The 18,866-nt window shown below is 38.0% G+C and overlaps 1 protein-coding gene across 1 annotated transcript; it reads left to right on the top strand.

The window, feature by feature from the left end:
* Positions 1 to 17,544: 17,544 nt before the first annotated feature.
* Positions 17,545 to 18,623, top strand: LOC131218046 (KH domain-containing protein At4g18375-like). The gene is made up of 2 exons (XM_058212728.1): positions 17,545 to 18,086; positions 18,177 to 18,623. Exon 2 carries the CDS (start codon positions 18,186 to 18,188, stop codon positions 18,621 to 18,623), a length of 438 nt encoding a protein of 145 aa, XP_058068711.1. The 5' UTR covers positions 17,545 to 18,086; positions 18,177 to 18,185.
* The last annotated feature ends 243 nt before the right edge of the window (positions 18,624 to 18,866 follow it).

Below are 18,866 nucleotides of genomic sequence, written 5' to 3'. Positions count from 1 at the left end.
AATATTTCAACTATTTAATCTTTAAAGACAAGGAGATGATCTATATTTAAAAGAAAAGATTCAAATGATCAACATTTTAAATATCCCATCCTTTTCTTAGGTTCTTGTCCATCAAGGGTGAGAACTATTGGATAAACGGTTTGGATCATTGGATAATGACTTGGGATCCAAGGGCTAAAGTCTTGATGTACACTATGATGGTACATCGGAATGCATGCTGACAAACTTCATGTAAAATATAGATCAAAGTCCTTGTACCCAATCCTACGGTCTAATTAATTAATTTGATTTCAATGATAATGACAATTAAGATAATTGAATTTAGAGCCCTTGATTTTAAATAGTGAATGTCGTGTCATCCCATCTCTGTCCAGGCCCACCACCGTCACCAATGGTCTGATGGTGACGCCTATTGTCTGGTTGGTGTGACTCGACTCATGCCCACTTGAGTCACGTTGAGTCGAAGACTCGAACGATTCTTTACTTGACTCGGTACTTAATAATTAAATGATAGAAATGCTCCAGTGCGCATAGAGTACTGTAAGTTATAGTGCTCCTAGTAGCATCTTACACTTGGACAGTCCAATTGACTGATCTAAACCGTCTATAAAATGTAGAATACATTTAATGGGCTCCTTTTGAAAAAAATAAATAAATCACACCGATCCAATCCATCCCTTTCTCTAGCCATTCTTTTCTAGTGCCATGGATGGAATGGTTAGGATTACCTAACAAAAGTGACTATTTGGAATCATAAGCAATATATGATGGACCCCGACAAATATATTGATTGGACCTATTTCTGTGTAAATGGTCTCCACTGTCCATATTAAAGCTAATGATCAGACGGTTAGACTATCAGATTGGTGCCTTATTTTATGGTAGCCCATGAAATCTATGCTGAATCTAATGGACGGTATAGATAAATTTATTGGAATGTTCAAGTGTTATAATGCAACTAGGAGCACTATGAGAGTGTTAGTCTTTAGGGCAGAAAGTCGGGCAGGTTTGGCGGGTTGGCACCCAACCTTGGGCCTTTGCCCAACCCAAGGTTCTTATACCTCAACCTTAATCCAACTCAACCCAACCTTGGGTCAGAAATTCTCAACCCAAGCATGCTTGATCGGGTGGATAGATTAGCTCTTTTCGTTATTACATTAATCTATTATATGTCGGCTTATTTTTTGTACACACGAATGAATATATATATATATATAGTTATTTATCGCAAAAATCTTCATTTTTTCTAAACAAGCAAGTTAAAATATATGACAACTACTTTAAAAGTCATGTTATGCAACACATGATCTGTTTGGGAGAGAGAAGTCATGTATTTTTTTAGCTTGAGTCATCAGAAATGGCGTGGACCAATGAGACTAGAAGGCATTAGAATTTCATGTGCCTTTAACATAGAAGATTCACACTCAACTATAATCTATAAATAACTCATACATTGGGTTCGGATTGGGTCGAGCAACCCAAGAGCTTAACCCAAGCCCGGCTCAAGTTTTATCAAGTTGGTGTTTGTATATTCCAAGCTTGAAACCGAACCCCATACATCCTGTCCGAGCCCAACCCAATGTCCGACGGGTTAAACCGGCTCAACTTCCAGTCTTACTAGTCTTGTGGTGAAGATAGTAGAAGCAAAGAGTCATAGACCATGCTTTCATTTGACCCAATGAGTCTGGTCTATGAGTCGTGTCAATCAAGTTGACTCAGTAAGTCCTGTCATCTCTAGACCCACTCATACTTATAGGTTGGATGATCCTGTGCATAGAAGACTGTGTACATACATTAAAACTCAGTGTATAGCCCATCTTCACTGTCCATGTGTCTGAATTCTATCCATTGGTAGGCCACCCCTTAAGTGGGCCATAATCAAATTATCACTCTAATTAGATATTCCTAACTGTCCAATCACACCGACCCAAAAAAAAGAAGAAGAAAGTCAATAAAAGGAAGGTTAATATAATTTGATAATTGTGGCTATGGTCCATTGATTGGATGGCTCTGGATGGGGAAGCACGTGCATTGTTGGATGGTACAACTGGTTCATGAACATTATCATCTTTCATTTTTTTTTTCAAAGTACTGAATTGATTACTAATGTGGTGGTGCTACATCAACATGCCATGTTGGGCCCATGGGCACATGCATTTGGCCTTGAATATTCATTGAAAGCTGAAATGGGCATTTTATCTAGAAAAATATTCCAGTATTTTTTATTTTTTATTATTATTTTTTTAAAATTATGAGGAAAAGGTACGTGGTACTTGCATTCACACCTAGCCGCCTCCAAAATGTGGGCCCACCGCGAACAACGGTCATAAAAATTGAGCCAGCCAAAATGCATCAGGAAGGGCCACGCATGTCTGTTGAATTCAAGGGTCTAGATTTTTTTATTTTTATTTTTATTTTTTATTTTTTTTTATGGGATCATCATGTTGGCGCCTATGTTACGCATACATTGGATGTATTAGAAGATGTGACACATTGGCACGCGTGGACGCACTTCATGTGAACCATATGACATATCTCATTCTCAATAATTTCTTGGCCCGCAATTTTTTATAGAGATTATTATATTTTAACATTTTTTTCACAATATTATGTGAAAGCATAGCTGAAAATAAAATTTTCAAATATTTATTATAAATTATTAAATAATTTTATATGTGGACGATATGATGTACTCATTTTTTATTAAGAGATTATCAAATTTTAACATTTTTATCACAATATAATAGTGAAAGTAAAATATTTATTATAAATTACTAAAAAATATATAATTTTATATGTGAACCATAAGACATGCTCATTCTCGCCAATTTCTTGGCCAGAGAATTTCTTTGGAGACTATCAGATTATAACATTTTTCTCACAATATTATAGTTAAAACATATCTGAAAATAAAATATGTAAAATATTTATTATAAATTACTAGAGAATTTCTTTGGAGATTATTAGATTATAAAATTTTTCTCACAATATTATGGTGAAAACATAACTGAAAATAAAATATTTAAAATGTTACACATACATTGTATGTAGCAGAAGATGGGACACATTGGCACGCGTGGATGCACTTCATGTGAACCATATGACATATCTCATTCTCCATAATTTCTTGGCCTGCGAATTTCTTTTAGAGATGATCATATTTTAACATTTTTCTCACAATATTATGTGAAAGCATAGCTGAAAGTAAAATTTTAAAATATTTATTATAAATAATTAAATAATTTTATATGTGGACGTTATGATGTACTCATTTTTTATTAAGAGATTATCAAATTTTAACATTTTCTCACAATATTATAGTGAAAGTATAGCTGAAAATAAAATATTTAAAATATTTATTATAAATTACTAAATAATTTTATATGTGAACCATTGGACATGCTTGTTCTCGCCAATTTCTTTGCCGGAGAATTTCTTTGGTGATTATTAGATTATAACATTTTTCTCACAATATTATGGTGAAAGCATAACTGAAAATAAAATATTTATTTTAAATTACTAAATTTTATCTGTGGACCACATGACATACTCATTTTCGCCAATTTCTTAGCCCAAGAATTTCTTTGGAGATTATCAGATTATAACATTTTTCTCACAATAATATGGTGAAAACATTACCGAAAATAAAATATTTAAAATATTTATTATAAATTACTAAATAAATTTATGTGGACCACATGACACACTCATTCTCACCAATTTCTTAGCCCGAGAATTTCTTGGGAGATTATTTGATTATAACATTTTTATCACAATATTATGGTGAAAGCATAACTAAATATAAAATATTTATTTTAATTACTAAATAATTTTATATGTGAACCATATGACATACTCATTCTCGGCATGCAATTTCTTTGCTTGGGAATTTCCTTAGAGATTATCAGATTTTAACATTTTTCTCACAATATTATGGTGAAAGCATAGCTGAAAATAAAATATTTAAAATATTTATTATCAATTATTAAATAATTCTGTATGTGGATCACATGACATACTCATTCTCATCAATTTCTTAGCCTGAGAATTTCTTGGGAGATTATTTGATTATAACATGTGCTCACAATATTAGGAGAAAGCATAACTAAAGTTAAAATATTTAAATATTTATTATAAATTACTAAATAATTTTATATGTGAACCATATGACATGCTCATTCACGATCATTTATTGGCCTAGAATTTCTTTAGAGATTATCCGATTTTAACATTTTTCTCACAATATTATGATGAAAGCATAGATGAAATAATATATTTAAAATATTTATTATCAATTACTAAATAGTTTTATATGTGGACCACAAGACATACTCATTCATGACCATTTCTTGGCATGAGGATGTTTTTGGAGATTATCATATTTTAACATTTTCTCACAAGATTATGGTGAAAGCATAGATGAAAATAAAAAATTTAAAATATTTATTATAAATTACCAATGTTTTCTTTATAAAAAAAATAAATTGAATATAAATTGTAAGGATTTTTAGGAGTGCTTTTTGAGTGGTGAAATACCATAATGCATGCTCTACACTTTTTATGTAGAGAGTGGGAAGGTGGAGAATTTTGGCCGGATGACATTTTTATGCTATTCAACCCGTCTAATAGTTGTAATCGGCCGTGATGTTTGGAAGAAATTTTTTTATTGGTTTATCTAAAATAAGATAAGACACACCATGAACAATAATGCACATCACTTAGAATCATTAAAATACACGTGGAGCCTACTTTGTGATTAAATGAGAAAGATTTTTCATCAGTGTAATTATATTGGTTGGATGCATATGCTTTGAAACCTATATATATATATATATATATATATATATATATATATATATATATATATATATATATATATATGGGAAAAGGTACTATACGCTTGACCATATTATACCTTCTATAAGGTCGAGTGCTGGTGGCACGTTATTTGTCCGATGGTGAAAATTTTAAACAAACCAGAAATTTTATAGGGCCACAAGTAATTTATGTGAAGGCTTTTCATTGTTGGAAGATCATGTGCAAGGATTATGTGTGGGGCTCACTATGATGTTTGTGATAAATCCAACCCGTCCATCCATTTTTCAAAATCATTTTAGGACATGCAACCAAAATTAAGGAGGATCCAAATATTAAATGGGCCACATGAGAGGAAACAGTGGGGATTTAGTGACCACCGTTGAAACATTCATATGGCTACAAAAGTTTTGTATTGGTTTATGTTCATGGTGTTTTCATTTCATATCAGTGAAAATGACCTTATAAATGGTTTGGATGGAATATAAACACCAAGGTGGAGCCTAGGAAGGTTTCAACGGTAAACATTCCTTTCCCCACTGTTTCATCTTGTATGACCCACTTGAATTTTGGATCCTCCTCAATTTTGGCATAATGTCCTAAAATAATATTTAAAAACAAAAGGACGGATTGGATTTCACACAAAGATCACAGTGGGCCCCACACAAAATTCTTCCGCTGATCTTCATGGGAAAGGCTTTAGCAGGAAATCCGCATCCCTGGGTTTTGAGTTTGGGAACTACTCCCCTGCCACCGGCCGATGGTGGGTGGTTGGTGCTATGTGGGCCCCACCATGATGTATGTGTTTCATCTATGCCATCCATCTGTTTTTTCCATCTAATTTAATGGGTTGAGCCCAAAATTAAAGCATATCCAAAGATCAAGTCCATCCTGCCTAGGAAAAAGTGGGGATAATGATTTCCACCGTTGAAACCTTGTTAGGCCCCATAGTGATGTTTATTTGTCATCCAACCTGTTCATAAGATCATACATACATGGATGAACGGAAAACAAAAATATAAGCTTGATCCAAAACTTATGTGGCCCCTAAGAAATTTTCAACAATAGAAGTTCAATTCAACTGTTTCAAGCGGTGTGGTCCATTTGAACATTATATATACTTCATTTTTAGGATCAAGTCATAAAATTTTCTGGAAAAATGGATGGACGGAGAAGATAAAATCTGTAAATCATGGTGGACCTCACACAGTTTTCTTAGTAAGCTGAGCAATCCCCACTACAAGAAATAGGATTTTTACCGACGAAACTTTTACCTACGATTTTTTTTTTCGTAGGTAAAAAAGGACTTTTACCAACGAAAATGATTTTCGTTGGTAAAAGTTTACTTTTACCTACGAAATCCTAATTTCGTAGGGAAAAGTCTACTTTTACCGATGAAAATTGTAATTTCGTAGGTAAAAGTAAACTTTTAGCAACGTAACTTTTCATTGGTAATGGTTATTTTTATTTTTTGAAAAAAAAAATACGAAAAATTTTCTTTTACCAACAAAAATCAATTTTCGTAGGTAAAAGTGTTATTCCCGACGGACATAAACCGTCGGCAAAAATCTGGTATGATCTAATTACCGACTAAATACATCGTCATTGGTATGTGTTTTTCCCGACGGACATGAAACGTCGGCACAAATCTGGTACATTGTTAGCACCGATGAAATAGTTTCATTGGCAAATGTGTTTTTACCGACGGACATCAATCGTCGGTAAAAGTCCTATACAATTTTATAATCAACGCAAAGCACTAGTCGTTGGTAACGGTGTTTTCCCGACGGACTTGAAGCGTCGGAAAAAATCTGGTAGGATGTAAATATCGATGGACAGGCATCAGTAAAAATATGTTTTCCGACGGATATCAATCGTCGGAATAAATCCCATAAATTTGTAGCCCAAAGCATGACCGTTTTACCGACGAACTAAAACCGTCGGAAAAGGGTTCCTACCAAAGCATGTTAATTTTTCCGACAAACTAAAACCGTCGGGGAAAGGTTACCCGCCAGGGACCAAAGATTCCCGCCTTGGCCGAAAGTATGACAGTTTTGCCGACGAACTAAAACCGTCGGAAAAAGGTTCCCGCCAGGGACCAAAGACTCCCGCCTTGGCCGAAAGTATGACAGTTTTGCCGACGAATTAAAACCGTCGGGAAAAGGTTCCTACCATGGCATGATTGTTTTGCCGACGAACTTAAACCGTCGGAAAAAGGTTCCCGCTAATGACAGTTTTGCCGACGAACTAAAACCGTCGGAAAAAGGTTCCGCCAAAATATGTCAGTTTTTTCCAACAAACTAAAACCGTCGGGAAAAGGTTCCCACGTTGGTAAAAATAAATATTTAAATTTTTTCCGACGGCAGATAACCGTCGCTAATGTTTTTACCGACAAAAAGAAGCCATTGGTAATAATCCTTTGTTTTTATTTTATATATAGAAATGCTCACACACACTAGTTGGACATTGCATTTTCGTCCAACTAGTTGATGAATTCAAGGACCAATTAATGCTATTTAATATTAAGAAAAGTTATTTTTAAGAGGAAAAGTAGACACCAGTGGTGGCCCCACTTTAGTGTTAAAGTGAAATCCACCCCAACCATCCTGTGAGTCACCCGGTGTTAGAACCATGGGTTAAAAAATCAGCATCATCTATGGTTCAGATGGACCACATGATTGAAAACAATGTGCAAGTAAAACTCACTCTCCAAACTATTTTCATTGGTTTGGCCCACTTGAATCACGTATGCCCCTAATTTTTGGACATTAGGCATAGATTTTTAGTGTGTCATCTTAATGGTTGAAGTGGATTTATTAACATTAGTTGATATCCAAAATAGGCAATGGATTTCAAGAGAAAATGGGATGAATTAGGAAGTTGCACACATGTAATATATTTATGCATGTAGTAAATGTAAATGAAATCTAGTCCATTAATTAGGTAGGAGTTCTTTTAAACGTGTGAAGGACATAAATTATTATTTTTAATGATTAATGGTATGATATCTATTTACAAAAAAAATGGAGATATTAGAAATTCATTTTAGCCGTATACATTTAACTTGTATTTGTGGCTTCATTGATGATGATCGTTTATTAAATTTTAATAGATAAAATATAATTAATATGCCTTATTTAATGGACAGGCCGGATCTTTGACATATAATTTCTATCATACTTATGTAAAACTTGATATTACGGATCTCACATGTGGTATATCACTTGGGATAGAAAGTAATTTTTTGCTATTAAATGCACAGCTAGTTGGACCAATTTGATTTGTCCAACTAGTTGTGTGTGAGCATTACTCATATATATAGTTTTTATATCATATGAGTGGAAATTTTTATGTTTTTTATAATTAAAAAGTAATATTTAAATGATTTGTAATATCATATGAAAAAGAATATTGAGAAGTTTAAAATTTTAACAATGTTTGAGAAAAATTTTGAAAATAAAATGATGCTTTTGAAGAAAAGAAAATTGGCATTTTGAAATTATTGAGAAAATATTTTGAAAATTTGAAAATAAAAATTCAGAATTTGTATTATTTTTTTTTTTGAAATAATTTATAATAAAAATGTTTTTTTGTTAAAATGTTTTCAAAAATATACATTTTATAAAAAAATGTTATTTTTAAATGGAAATTAAAATTTAGGTATGAAAAAAAAATTACTAAATTATTAGGCACATCCACTAATTGTACCTTCAACCAATTTTGGAAAATCTAATCAGTCTAGATTGAAGAGTAAATAACTTTAAATGTTTAAATCAAATTTCATTAAAATTGTTGATCAATCTTGTATGCTCAATATCTTTTTCATATGTAACCTGATCGGAACGAATAACTAGTGAAATTGAGTATTGATCAGAAAAATAGAGTGAATAGACCAGACAGGTAAAATGGGGCAAATATTTTGGTCAAAATTGTGACCAACTTTATTGACCTCATGAGAACCTAAGTGTTGATGTAAGTTTTGTGGGCCCCATCATAATGTGTGTCGAACATCAACACCATGAATTTAATGTGTCCCCTTCAGGTTATGAGATATGTAAAGAATCATCCGTATACGAAACTCAGGTGGGCTATGCCATCTAAAACCATGTGAAGACATCCTAAAAAATATAAAAGAACTTGGTGGGGCCCATGTGGTCTGACCCCTCATCCAAGTGGGACACATAATGAGTGGGTTGGATATCTGAATCACATTTAGGTTAACCCAATATATGATTATGAAAGGAAACCCCTCTCCACTCTATTTAGGTGATTTACTAATTACCCTGAGTTAACTTTGTGGCGACTACCATTAATTATTTATTTTATCCACTCTGTTCATCCATGTTAACAGATGATTTAGGATCTAAAGAACAAAAAGGAATCATATCCAAAGCTCAAGTGGACCACACCACAAGAAATAGTGTGATTGAACCTCTACTATTGAAAAAATTCTTGGAGGCCATAGAAGTATTGGATCAAGCCGATGTTTGTGTTTTCTCTTCATTCATATCTTTTTGATATTATGAACAGGTTGGATGACAAATAAACATTATTGTGGGCCCAAGGAAGGTATTAATGGTGGAAATCATTATTTCACATTGTTTCGTGTGGCATGGTCTACTTGAGTTTTGGATTTACCGAAAATTTGGGATCAACCCACACTGTTCATCCATTTTTCGAGATCATTTTAGAGAATTATCCAAAAAATAAATCATATCCAAAGATTAAATGGACCGCACTACAAAGAAGGGGAACATATTGGCTACTTCTCCTGACACTAGCCAATGTGGGCCCCACCATGATGTATGTGTTTAATCCACACCTTCCATCCATTTGTAGAGATCATTTTAGGGCAATATCCAAAGAACGAGTTAAATCTAAAGCTCTAGTGGACCCCAGCACACAGAAAACAGTGGGACAGTGACGCCCACCATTAAAAACTTCTAAAGGCAGTAAAAGTTTTATATGAAGATGATATTTGTGTTTTCTCATATTTCATGTATTTTTATACTTTTGAACAGGTTGGATTTCAAATAAACATTATGGTGGGACTTAAGATAGTTTCAACAGTGGAAATTACTATCCCCGCTGTTTTCTATGGTGGGGTCCACTACAGATTTTTATCTGCCTCATTCTTTAGATCATGACTTAAAATGATATCTCAAAATGGATGGACGGTGTGGATATAACAAATATATCATAGTGGGACCCACAAAACTTGGTGACGTCACTGACGTAGGGCGTCCAAGAGACGCCCACTGTCACAGCGACGGAAACGGATTGGCTACTCCCCTTGACACCTTGTCGGTCGTTTGTGGGCCCCACCATGATTTATGTATTTCATCCATTCTGTCCATCTATTTTTATAGATCATTTTATGGCATGAAAGAAAAAATGAGGTATATCTCAATCTCAAGCGGACCACGTTACAGGAAACAGTGTTGAATGAACGTTGAACATTAAAAATGTTTTGGGGGCCATAAAAGTTTTGGATCAGGCTGATTTTTATTGTTTCCCTTCATCTGGGTCTGTACGACCTAATCAACATATTGGATGTCAAATAAACAGTACACTGGGCCTTAGGAGGATTTTAATGATAGATATCCAATCATTGTTTTTTTTCCTATGGTGTGGTCCACCTAAGATTTTTATCTCTATAATTTTTTGTATAAAGCCCTAAAATGATCTGTAAAAATGGATGAACGGAATGGATGAAACACATACATCATGGTGGGTCCCACAAAGTACCGACCACCAGCAACAGGGCCGGTGCCAGCGGGAGTAACCAATCCGCCTCGGGCGGATTTCCAGCGGAAGCCTTTCGCATGGCTTCCGGCGCAAGGATTCTAGGTGGGGCCCGTTGCGATGTTTGTGAGAAATCAAAGCCGTCCATCTGTTTTCCGACCTCATTTTAAGCTATTCTACCAAAAATGACTAGGATCCAAAACTCAAGTGGGCCATAGGAGATGAAACAGTGGGGAATGGAATGCCTACCGTTGCAACCTTCCTAGGCTCTACCTTGCTGTATATATGCCATATAAACCGTTTACAGCATCTAAACCGTTTATAAGGTCATTTTCACTCAGATAAAGTGAAAAAACCAAAAAAATTATATCGTCAAAAACTTTTATAGACATATAAATATTTCAACGGTGGTCACTAAATATCCACTGTTTCCTCTCGTGTGGCCCACTTGAGTTTTTGATCCTCCTAGATTTTGGTCCCACGTCATAAAATGAGCTTAAAAAATGGATAGAGGGGTTAGATTTCACACAAACAACTAAGTAGGACCCACACAGAATTTTGTGCAAAATTGGAAATCCGCGTCCGTTCGTCTTCATCAGCGACTCCTCGCTTATCTCTCTCTCTCGGTCCTTTCTCACGCATCCTCTATCTTTCTCTGTCTCTCTCGGCCCTCTCTCTCTCACGCATCCTCTCCCCTTCAATGATAACAATCCAGGCTAGAGTTACTACAGGAATTCAAGTCCATGGGAGTGAAGATTTTTCAGGTACATATATTTTCACTTGAGTTTCAACTTAGAAAAATGAAAGAGGAATTACAATTTTCAGTTGGCTTGGTAGGCCCACCTCCTCATGATCTGACCTGATCGTATGGTGAGTGAGCGTTGAAATTGAATAGGGCGTGAGACATACATCATCTTTAAATTCACTTCAGTCCCTTTCTTCTTCTTTTTTTGTCACATGCCCTAAAAGATATGAGAAAAAAATGGATGGACTGTATCAATCTATTTTTTCTGTGGTGTGGTCCACTTGGGCTTTGGATGTAACTCCTTTTTGGGATCATGCTTTAAAATTATCTTAGAAAATTGTTGGACGGTGTGAATCAAACACAAAAATCATGGTGGGCATGAAGAAGTTCTACACATTAAAAGTTGTGTTGTGCAGTAAGCAATTTATCTCAGAGAGAAATCTGGTCTATCTTGTGAACTGGACTCATCAAATGGCATCATGCAATGATAAGTGCCGGCACCGAAATTTCCATCATATGCAATCCTCACGTCCTCTTTAGATCCAAATAAATCAGACCAATCTAAAGCATTGGTGGGGCCACAACATGTAAAATCATACCCAAAACCTGTAAAACCAAGTGGTATTGCCAACCTCAGTTTTGAAATGGCCTGATTTTTGGAGTACTCATTCATCCGGATGGGATAAATCTTATTCATGGGTTGAATGGCATATGTAAAACACGGTGGAGCCCAAACACAATCTGAAATGTTTTAATGGTGGGTGTCAATGTCCCAGCCTTATCCTGTGGAGTGACACACACATGTTTTGGGTCGGCCTGATTTTTATTAAACGGTGTTAAATTGAAGAGATGCACCTTATGTATGGAGTGGATTTGGACCCTACATCACGGCGGGCCCCACACACAACATCATAAAATAAGCCGAGAATCTAAAGGTATTGTACAACCTCTTGTCTATTTTATTGGAAAACATCATTTTCCCGCACAAGCAATCGTTGTTGTCTATACCATGTGATAGACCACGAGATTGCACCACGAGATTGCAACATGTCTTTAAAACCGATGTATGGTATCCAAAGGATGTGTCCACCACATATATTACATTATTTCCCTTTACAACTAGCAATCACTAAATAAGAGTCATGATCCACTACAACTTCTGTAAGACCCGTGCCCTAATCCGTACCATTTCATTAGCTTCCGCGGTCCTTCCGGTCAAATTCCGGCAACCTTCGCACCGTATTCGGTATTTGCGCACGATCTTAAGCCAGGTCCCGCACACCGACGTCGGCTCGATCCGAAACTTATGTCTTGGTGATCGCGTCGTCGCCGCGGTTCCAACGCCGTGACTTGCGCACCGAACCGATACCCAGGTAAGAAGATGCCGATCAGCGTTTATTCCGAAGAAACACCGCGCGTTGTGGATTTCGAGGGAATCTCTACACAATTAGTCCCACTAATTAAACATAAATGCAACCATACCTCAAAGTACCTCACCCATTCCCTCTTTTTCCAAAAGTCCACCATCTTTCCACCTCACCATTCCTCTTTTCTCATTTTCAACCTCAACCATCCCTCTTCTCCACCAATTTCAAACTAAACCATACCCCTCATCACTTCTTTCTTACAACCATCACTCCACCCATCCCTCCACCCATTATTTCTATCTCTCCCTCTCATTCTCTAGCAAATTTTCCAAATCCCATGAGAAATTTCACTCATCCAACACTCCTCTCTCAACTTCAAGTGTGGCCCACCCTCTCATCTCCAATCTCAACCATTCATCCTTCATCAATCTCCATTAAAAGTGAAGGTAAGGAGCTAAGGTGTCCAAGGGAGCTAGGAGAAGGAAGATAAGGTGGGTGTTTTTCCATTAATTTAAATTTTAGGGCCCACTTGTTGGTGGGACCCATTTGGATGTATGTGATTTAATCAAGAGGGCCCATAGTGGCGGGGTTCCTCTATCTCACCGTGTATCTCTCTCTTGATTTCTCTCTCATTCTTTCTTTGTAATGGTGTGGATCCCACCGATAGGTGTTACATCTCCCCCGTCCATCTACATCAGACTGTGGGGCCCACTCTATTATAGGTGATGATCCGCACCCTCTACTGTTGGGATGGGTCCAATGCATCTTTTATATATATATATATATATATATATATATATATATATATATATATGTATGTTATATTTTATATACTTATGTATATAATATATAATATAATAAGTACTTATATATATATATACAATATAAGGTAAACATTAAATGTATATGTATATATATATATATTGGTGGGCCACATTCACGTGGGACCCACCACATTTTTTGTGAATATATACAACCGTCCAGCGTCCCTGGACGCTGGACGTTGCAACAATGGACTGTTTAAATAAATAAAAAAAAAAAAAAAAAGAAGGGAGAAGAAAGGAGTGGTGGGCCACTCATGCAGGCCCCACCTTGATGTATATGTAAGATCCGAGCCGTCCATGTTGATCCTCAACTCATTTTAGGCGTTGAGCCGAAAAATGAAGTGGATCCCATTTTCTGGCAGGCCGTACCATAGGAAACAGTGTCCCTACCTTTGATTTGCTCCCTGATGCTCCTGTACATCTGAAAAAGCTCAATATTAGACTCTATGGGTTGGTATCAAGCCACAGAAACCAATGGAGGGAGTGGATTGTACTGAAGCGGGCCCCACCCAGGAAAAACCGTAGAACAACTGGATTTTCAAAAAAAAAAAAAGAATAGAAGGGAGGCAGCAGCGCTGACGCTGCTGCTGCCATGCCGTACGGACAGTGGGCTCACGGCCCCCAGTGTGGTCCCACCTTGGTGCATCTCGGTCATCAACACCTGCATTTGATGGGTCCCCATATTTCAGCCGTTATCCAAAATTCAATCGTATATGGAACTCCGGTGGGCCACATCATTGAAAATCATGTGAAGACATACTAAAACATATAAAATCATTTGGCAGGGCCCACCTGAGTTTTGGATGTTGCTTAAACTTGGTCTATACGGTCATTTAGATGAGACCCACATAATGAATGGGCTGGATTGTGAATCACATCTCGGTGGGCCCCAAAACAAAAAAAAAAAAAAAAAAAAAAAAAAAAAAAATATTTTAGCGGCCAAGAGGCAGGGACCCACGGCTCCATCCGTTGGCCCCACCATGATGTATATTTTGTATCCACACCGCCCATTTGGTGGGCCACTATTTGACATGGACCCCCTTCAAAAATCAGTCAATCCAGCGCTCGGGCGGCCCACATCACAAGAAAAAGTGCGAATTGAACTCTACCATTGAAACCCTTTCTGGGTCCACAGAATTTTCAGATCAAGCTGAAAATTGTTGTTCCCCTCCTCCCTGGCCCGTGTGACCTTATGAATAAGTTGGATTTCAAATGAACATTTCAGTGGGCCTTACCCAAGGTCCAAGTGACCTTATGAATAGGTTGGATTTCAAATACATATTATGGTGGGCCCTAGGCCCATGTGGTGGAGCCATATTGATGTATTTCTGGCCATTGGGGAGGCCCACCTTGATATATATATAAGGCCCATGAGGTTAGGCCCATTCGACGTATTGGTGGCCCGATGTCGAGGCCCACTCTGATATATATAAAGGGCCATGTTACGAGACCCATTGTGATGTTTTCAAAGGCTCATGGAGTATGACCCATTGCAATGTACATAAGGCCCACTAATGCGGCCCACTTGATTTATATAAGGCCCATAGGAGATGGCCCATTTAATGTATCTGAGAACTATGGGTCGAGGCCCAATGAGATGTATATTAGTCCATTGCAATGTGTGATTTCCTATGGTTTGTGTAATGGTGCTTTATGGCGGGCTAAGCCTTGGGAACAATGTTGGTTTGACGTCCACATTGTAAGGACAATGTTGGTTAAATGTCCGCATTGTCATACTCCTTAAGGCCACTGATAGGTTCATATTTATACTCTGCAGGCCGTCTAGGCCCATTTCTGTGATACGCAGAGCCCATCCCTATATGCATGTTTAGTATAGATCCATGGTTCATGATCATTCGCATCATATGTATGCCTGACGTGAGGAGTGACCGATCATAGCATATGCCTTTGGGCAGACTGTTTATGGGCTCCCTGATAGGCGGAGTTGCCCCATATAAGTGCATGGTACATACGAGATTATTGCATGACTGATAATGTGACTCATGCACTTGCATTTGTGTGATTATAGTTACTATGTGCCCTAGCGACATCAGGGCCATAGCCTCCACAGATACATCGTGGATGGCAGGATTGGAGACTGAAAATATTTAGTTTTAGCATACGGGCGCCATAGATATCTCTGGGTGAAAATCCCTAAACCCGTTGGGACCGGTGGATGACTCCGATGTCGAGACCGGGTGGATAGATGAGCGCGCGAGGGCCGAATACCTGGAGGCCGCGTCTCCCACGGTGGCGTGGTCGGTGGGAATGGAGTGTGGCCTTACTCGCCCGAGGGTAGGGGGCAATACTAGGCCGAGTTTGACCAGCTCGTGAATGGGTCCGCTATCGACGTACCGATAGGTATTCAGACTATTGGCTCGGCGGATAGTGAGGTTTCTTACGCTTACTTGGGCGGGCGGCTAGGAGAGCGACAGTGCCATTTGGAGTGTATTGGACCCCGGTGATTATCCGAATGAGAACTGTATTGATACATGTTGAGGATTGGCATGCTTGAGTTGCATCTTGCATCGCATGGCCGTGTTATGGCCGATAGCATTCATATCTTGCACCGCATAGCCTTGTACGGCTGATTGCATTCATGTGCTCATCACCATGATTCCGCATCACTCTGACCTTGCATTTTGAGCACGTTTATATTGCGCACACACTTACACCACCCTCTAAGCTTTCCATAAGCTTATGCACGATTGATGCGTGCGGGTGACGCCAGCAATCGCAGCCATAGTCTCGTTGTAGTTGGAGCGTGCAGCCGAGCTTCTGGAGTTCTGTTTCTTTTGTTACATTGTATTTTATTTTCTTTCAGTCGTATTGTACTTAAAAAGTTTTTGATCATAGTGGATTTTGTAGTGGTGTTCTTGTGCTTATTGATTGTGGGTTATGCTTTTGTTATGCTCATTATGAATCAGACTAATGATTTGAAACCCTCCTTGTAGTATCCCAGGATCGGAACCTGGTAAATGGGTGTCGGGATCCGAGAATGGGGTTCTACGGAGGCTGTCGGCACCGGATTCGGTGATCGGGAATTTTGTGAGCCCGGTTTCCGAGTTCGGGGCGTGACAACTTCTCTATAACATGTCCCGCGACAAGGGCGCCTCGGACATGTCCCTAATTTTCTTCATTAATGAAGAGGGGAGTAGGAAATCATCCTTAATAGAATCCTTGCACAATCATAACTATTTAATAAATCATATAAACATTAATAAAAATTCTACCTGAAAGTTGGTCATGGCTCTCACATGGAATAGATGATGCTAATCGGCTGATTGGCGGCCATGGGACGGGGCTCTGGGCTTGTGCTAGCCGAATACATATTAGGCTGGGGCTGATGCTTATATGTTCTGGCTTGTCAAGGGTTGGGCTTAGTTCTAGGTGCTGCTTTATGGTTTGGGCTTGGTTAGGCCCGTGCTGGAGCCCGGCCTAGCCTGTTTTCAAGAGAGACATTATTGGGCTAAAAAATAGGTCCGAGTTTCGCGCATCCCGGCACATGCAGTGGTACAAGTGCGATGAGCTGTTGTAGCTGAGGAATGCAGTAAAAAACCCTAGAACAATCAAAAGCCCCTGTAAACATATATTCACTTCCCATTCATTAGCCCTAGCACATGTGTCCGAAGAAGAGAGACTCTCTATCTCTCCGTCCCTCTCTGGTTCCATTCTAGGGTTTGTGGAAAACCCTCAAAGGTAAATCTCGTTCTTCTATTATATTTTGAACTCTTTGCAGCTTTAATTGCTACTATGTAAAGATGCATATGGAATCTAGTGTTTTCTGTCCCCTTCCTCTAATCTTACATTTTAGATTCGGAATGTCTTTGTTTCTTTCATCCCTCTCTCTTTCTTCCCTTTCTAAAATGCACTATTGGATTTGTGATTATGTTAGTCTAGATAAGTAAATATTTCTCATTATTGATGAAGTTGGTTTCTTTTATGCAATTAGTAACAAAAGGTTGTTGCTATTTTTTCTTTTTTCTTTTTAACATTGAGAAGAAATCCACAAGATGCTGTCCGATCTAACAATTTCCATTTTATAAGGGACATCTATTAGAAAATATGGGTGGTCCGTAGTGCGACACAACACAACACATTGGGGTTGTTACCATCCTCCATCTTTTTCTGAAGACTGAGTTTATCTTCTGTATTAGTTAGAACTTAGATATTCTATTATGTATTTTCAACGTGAATACATCATTGCTATTCTCTTCCTCAAGAGGAAATGGAAATGCTGATCGAGCAGGTATGGTACAAATGCAACCCAGGAACATATGTTGCTGTGACACACGTGCAATATCTGGGCAGCTGACCTTGTGCCCGAGGGCACCATGTTGACTGGGCGGACCACACTTTAAGTTGAATGTGGACTGTCGGTCAGCCTTTTCAAAACTGTATATTCTTTCTGTATGCATGTGGGCAGCCTGCTGTGCTGAGCTGAGCTGCCTGATTTTGGTGTAAAGGTAGATATCCAGGGTGACCTATAAAATGGAAGAGCCAGATCTGGCTTGCGGTATGCATTGCAGTGATATGATTGGTACCCTACTTGCTCGAGTATAGCTCTAGGAGGTTTTATTCATCAGCTATGTACAGCTCTTAAGTAGACCTCTGCGTATTTTTATGTACTGTTTTACCTTTTAAATGTGACTTTAATAAATCAATTATTTGATACAGAAGTAAGTTAGAATGGCTGGACAAAGAAATAACTATGGTAAACGATCCCACTCTCAATCTGACTATTCCGACAATGGTGGAAGTAAGAGAAGGAATCCTGGCGAGGAGCGAGAACAATATGCTCTGGGACCAGATGATACTGTCTACCGTTACTTGTGTCCTGGGCGGAAGATAGGAAGCATCATCGGGAGGGGTGGCGAGATTGTTAAGCAATTGAGGCAGGAGAGCCAATCCAAGATCAGGATTGGCGAGTCTGTGCCGGGCTGTGAGGAGCGCGTTGTAACTATCTTTAGTTCAAGCCAGGAAACTAATGCATTTGAAGATAGTGGTGACTTTGTTTGCCCGGCCCAGGATGCTCTCTTCAGGATACATGAGAGGCTTGTTGCTGATGAGGTGGCGGGTGAAGAAGATGTCGACATGGGCACTCGTCAAATTACAGGAATGCCTTAGACCTGTTGGGGACAATGCCAGGTTGTTTACATCGGAGGTCGGTGTCTTATGTCGATCTTTGATCCCTACCACCACCCCCAGTTGGGTAGACGTGACAGATGATGTGCGGCAGCACATCCGTCAGCGCCTTACAGTAAAATTTAGTAAATTAAATTTTATTTTGTAAAATTTAATTTATGGTTAAGTTATTTTCTTAATAAGTTTATTACCTTAATCCATTATTTACAAAATTACAGGATAAAT

This window comes from Magnolia sinica, chromosome 11 (assembly GCF_029962835.1).
Source record: "Magnolia sinica isolate HGM2019 chromosome 11, MsV1, whole genome shotgun sequence".
Taxonomy (NCBI): Eukaryota; Viridiplantae; Streptophyta; class Magnoliopsida; order Magnoliales; family Magnoliaceae; genus Magnolia; species Magnolia sinica.
Note: the sequence above shows the minus strand (reverse complement) of the source record. Positions and strands in the feature narration are given on the sequence as shown.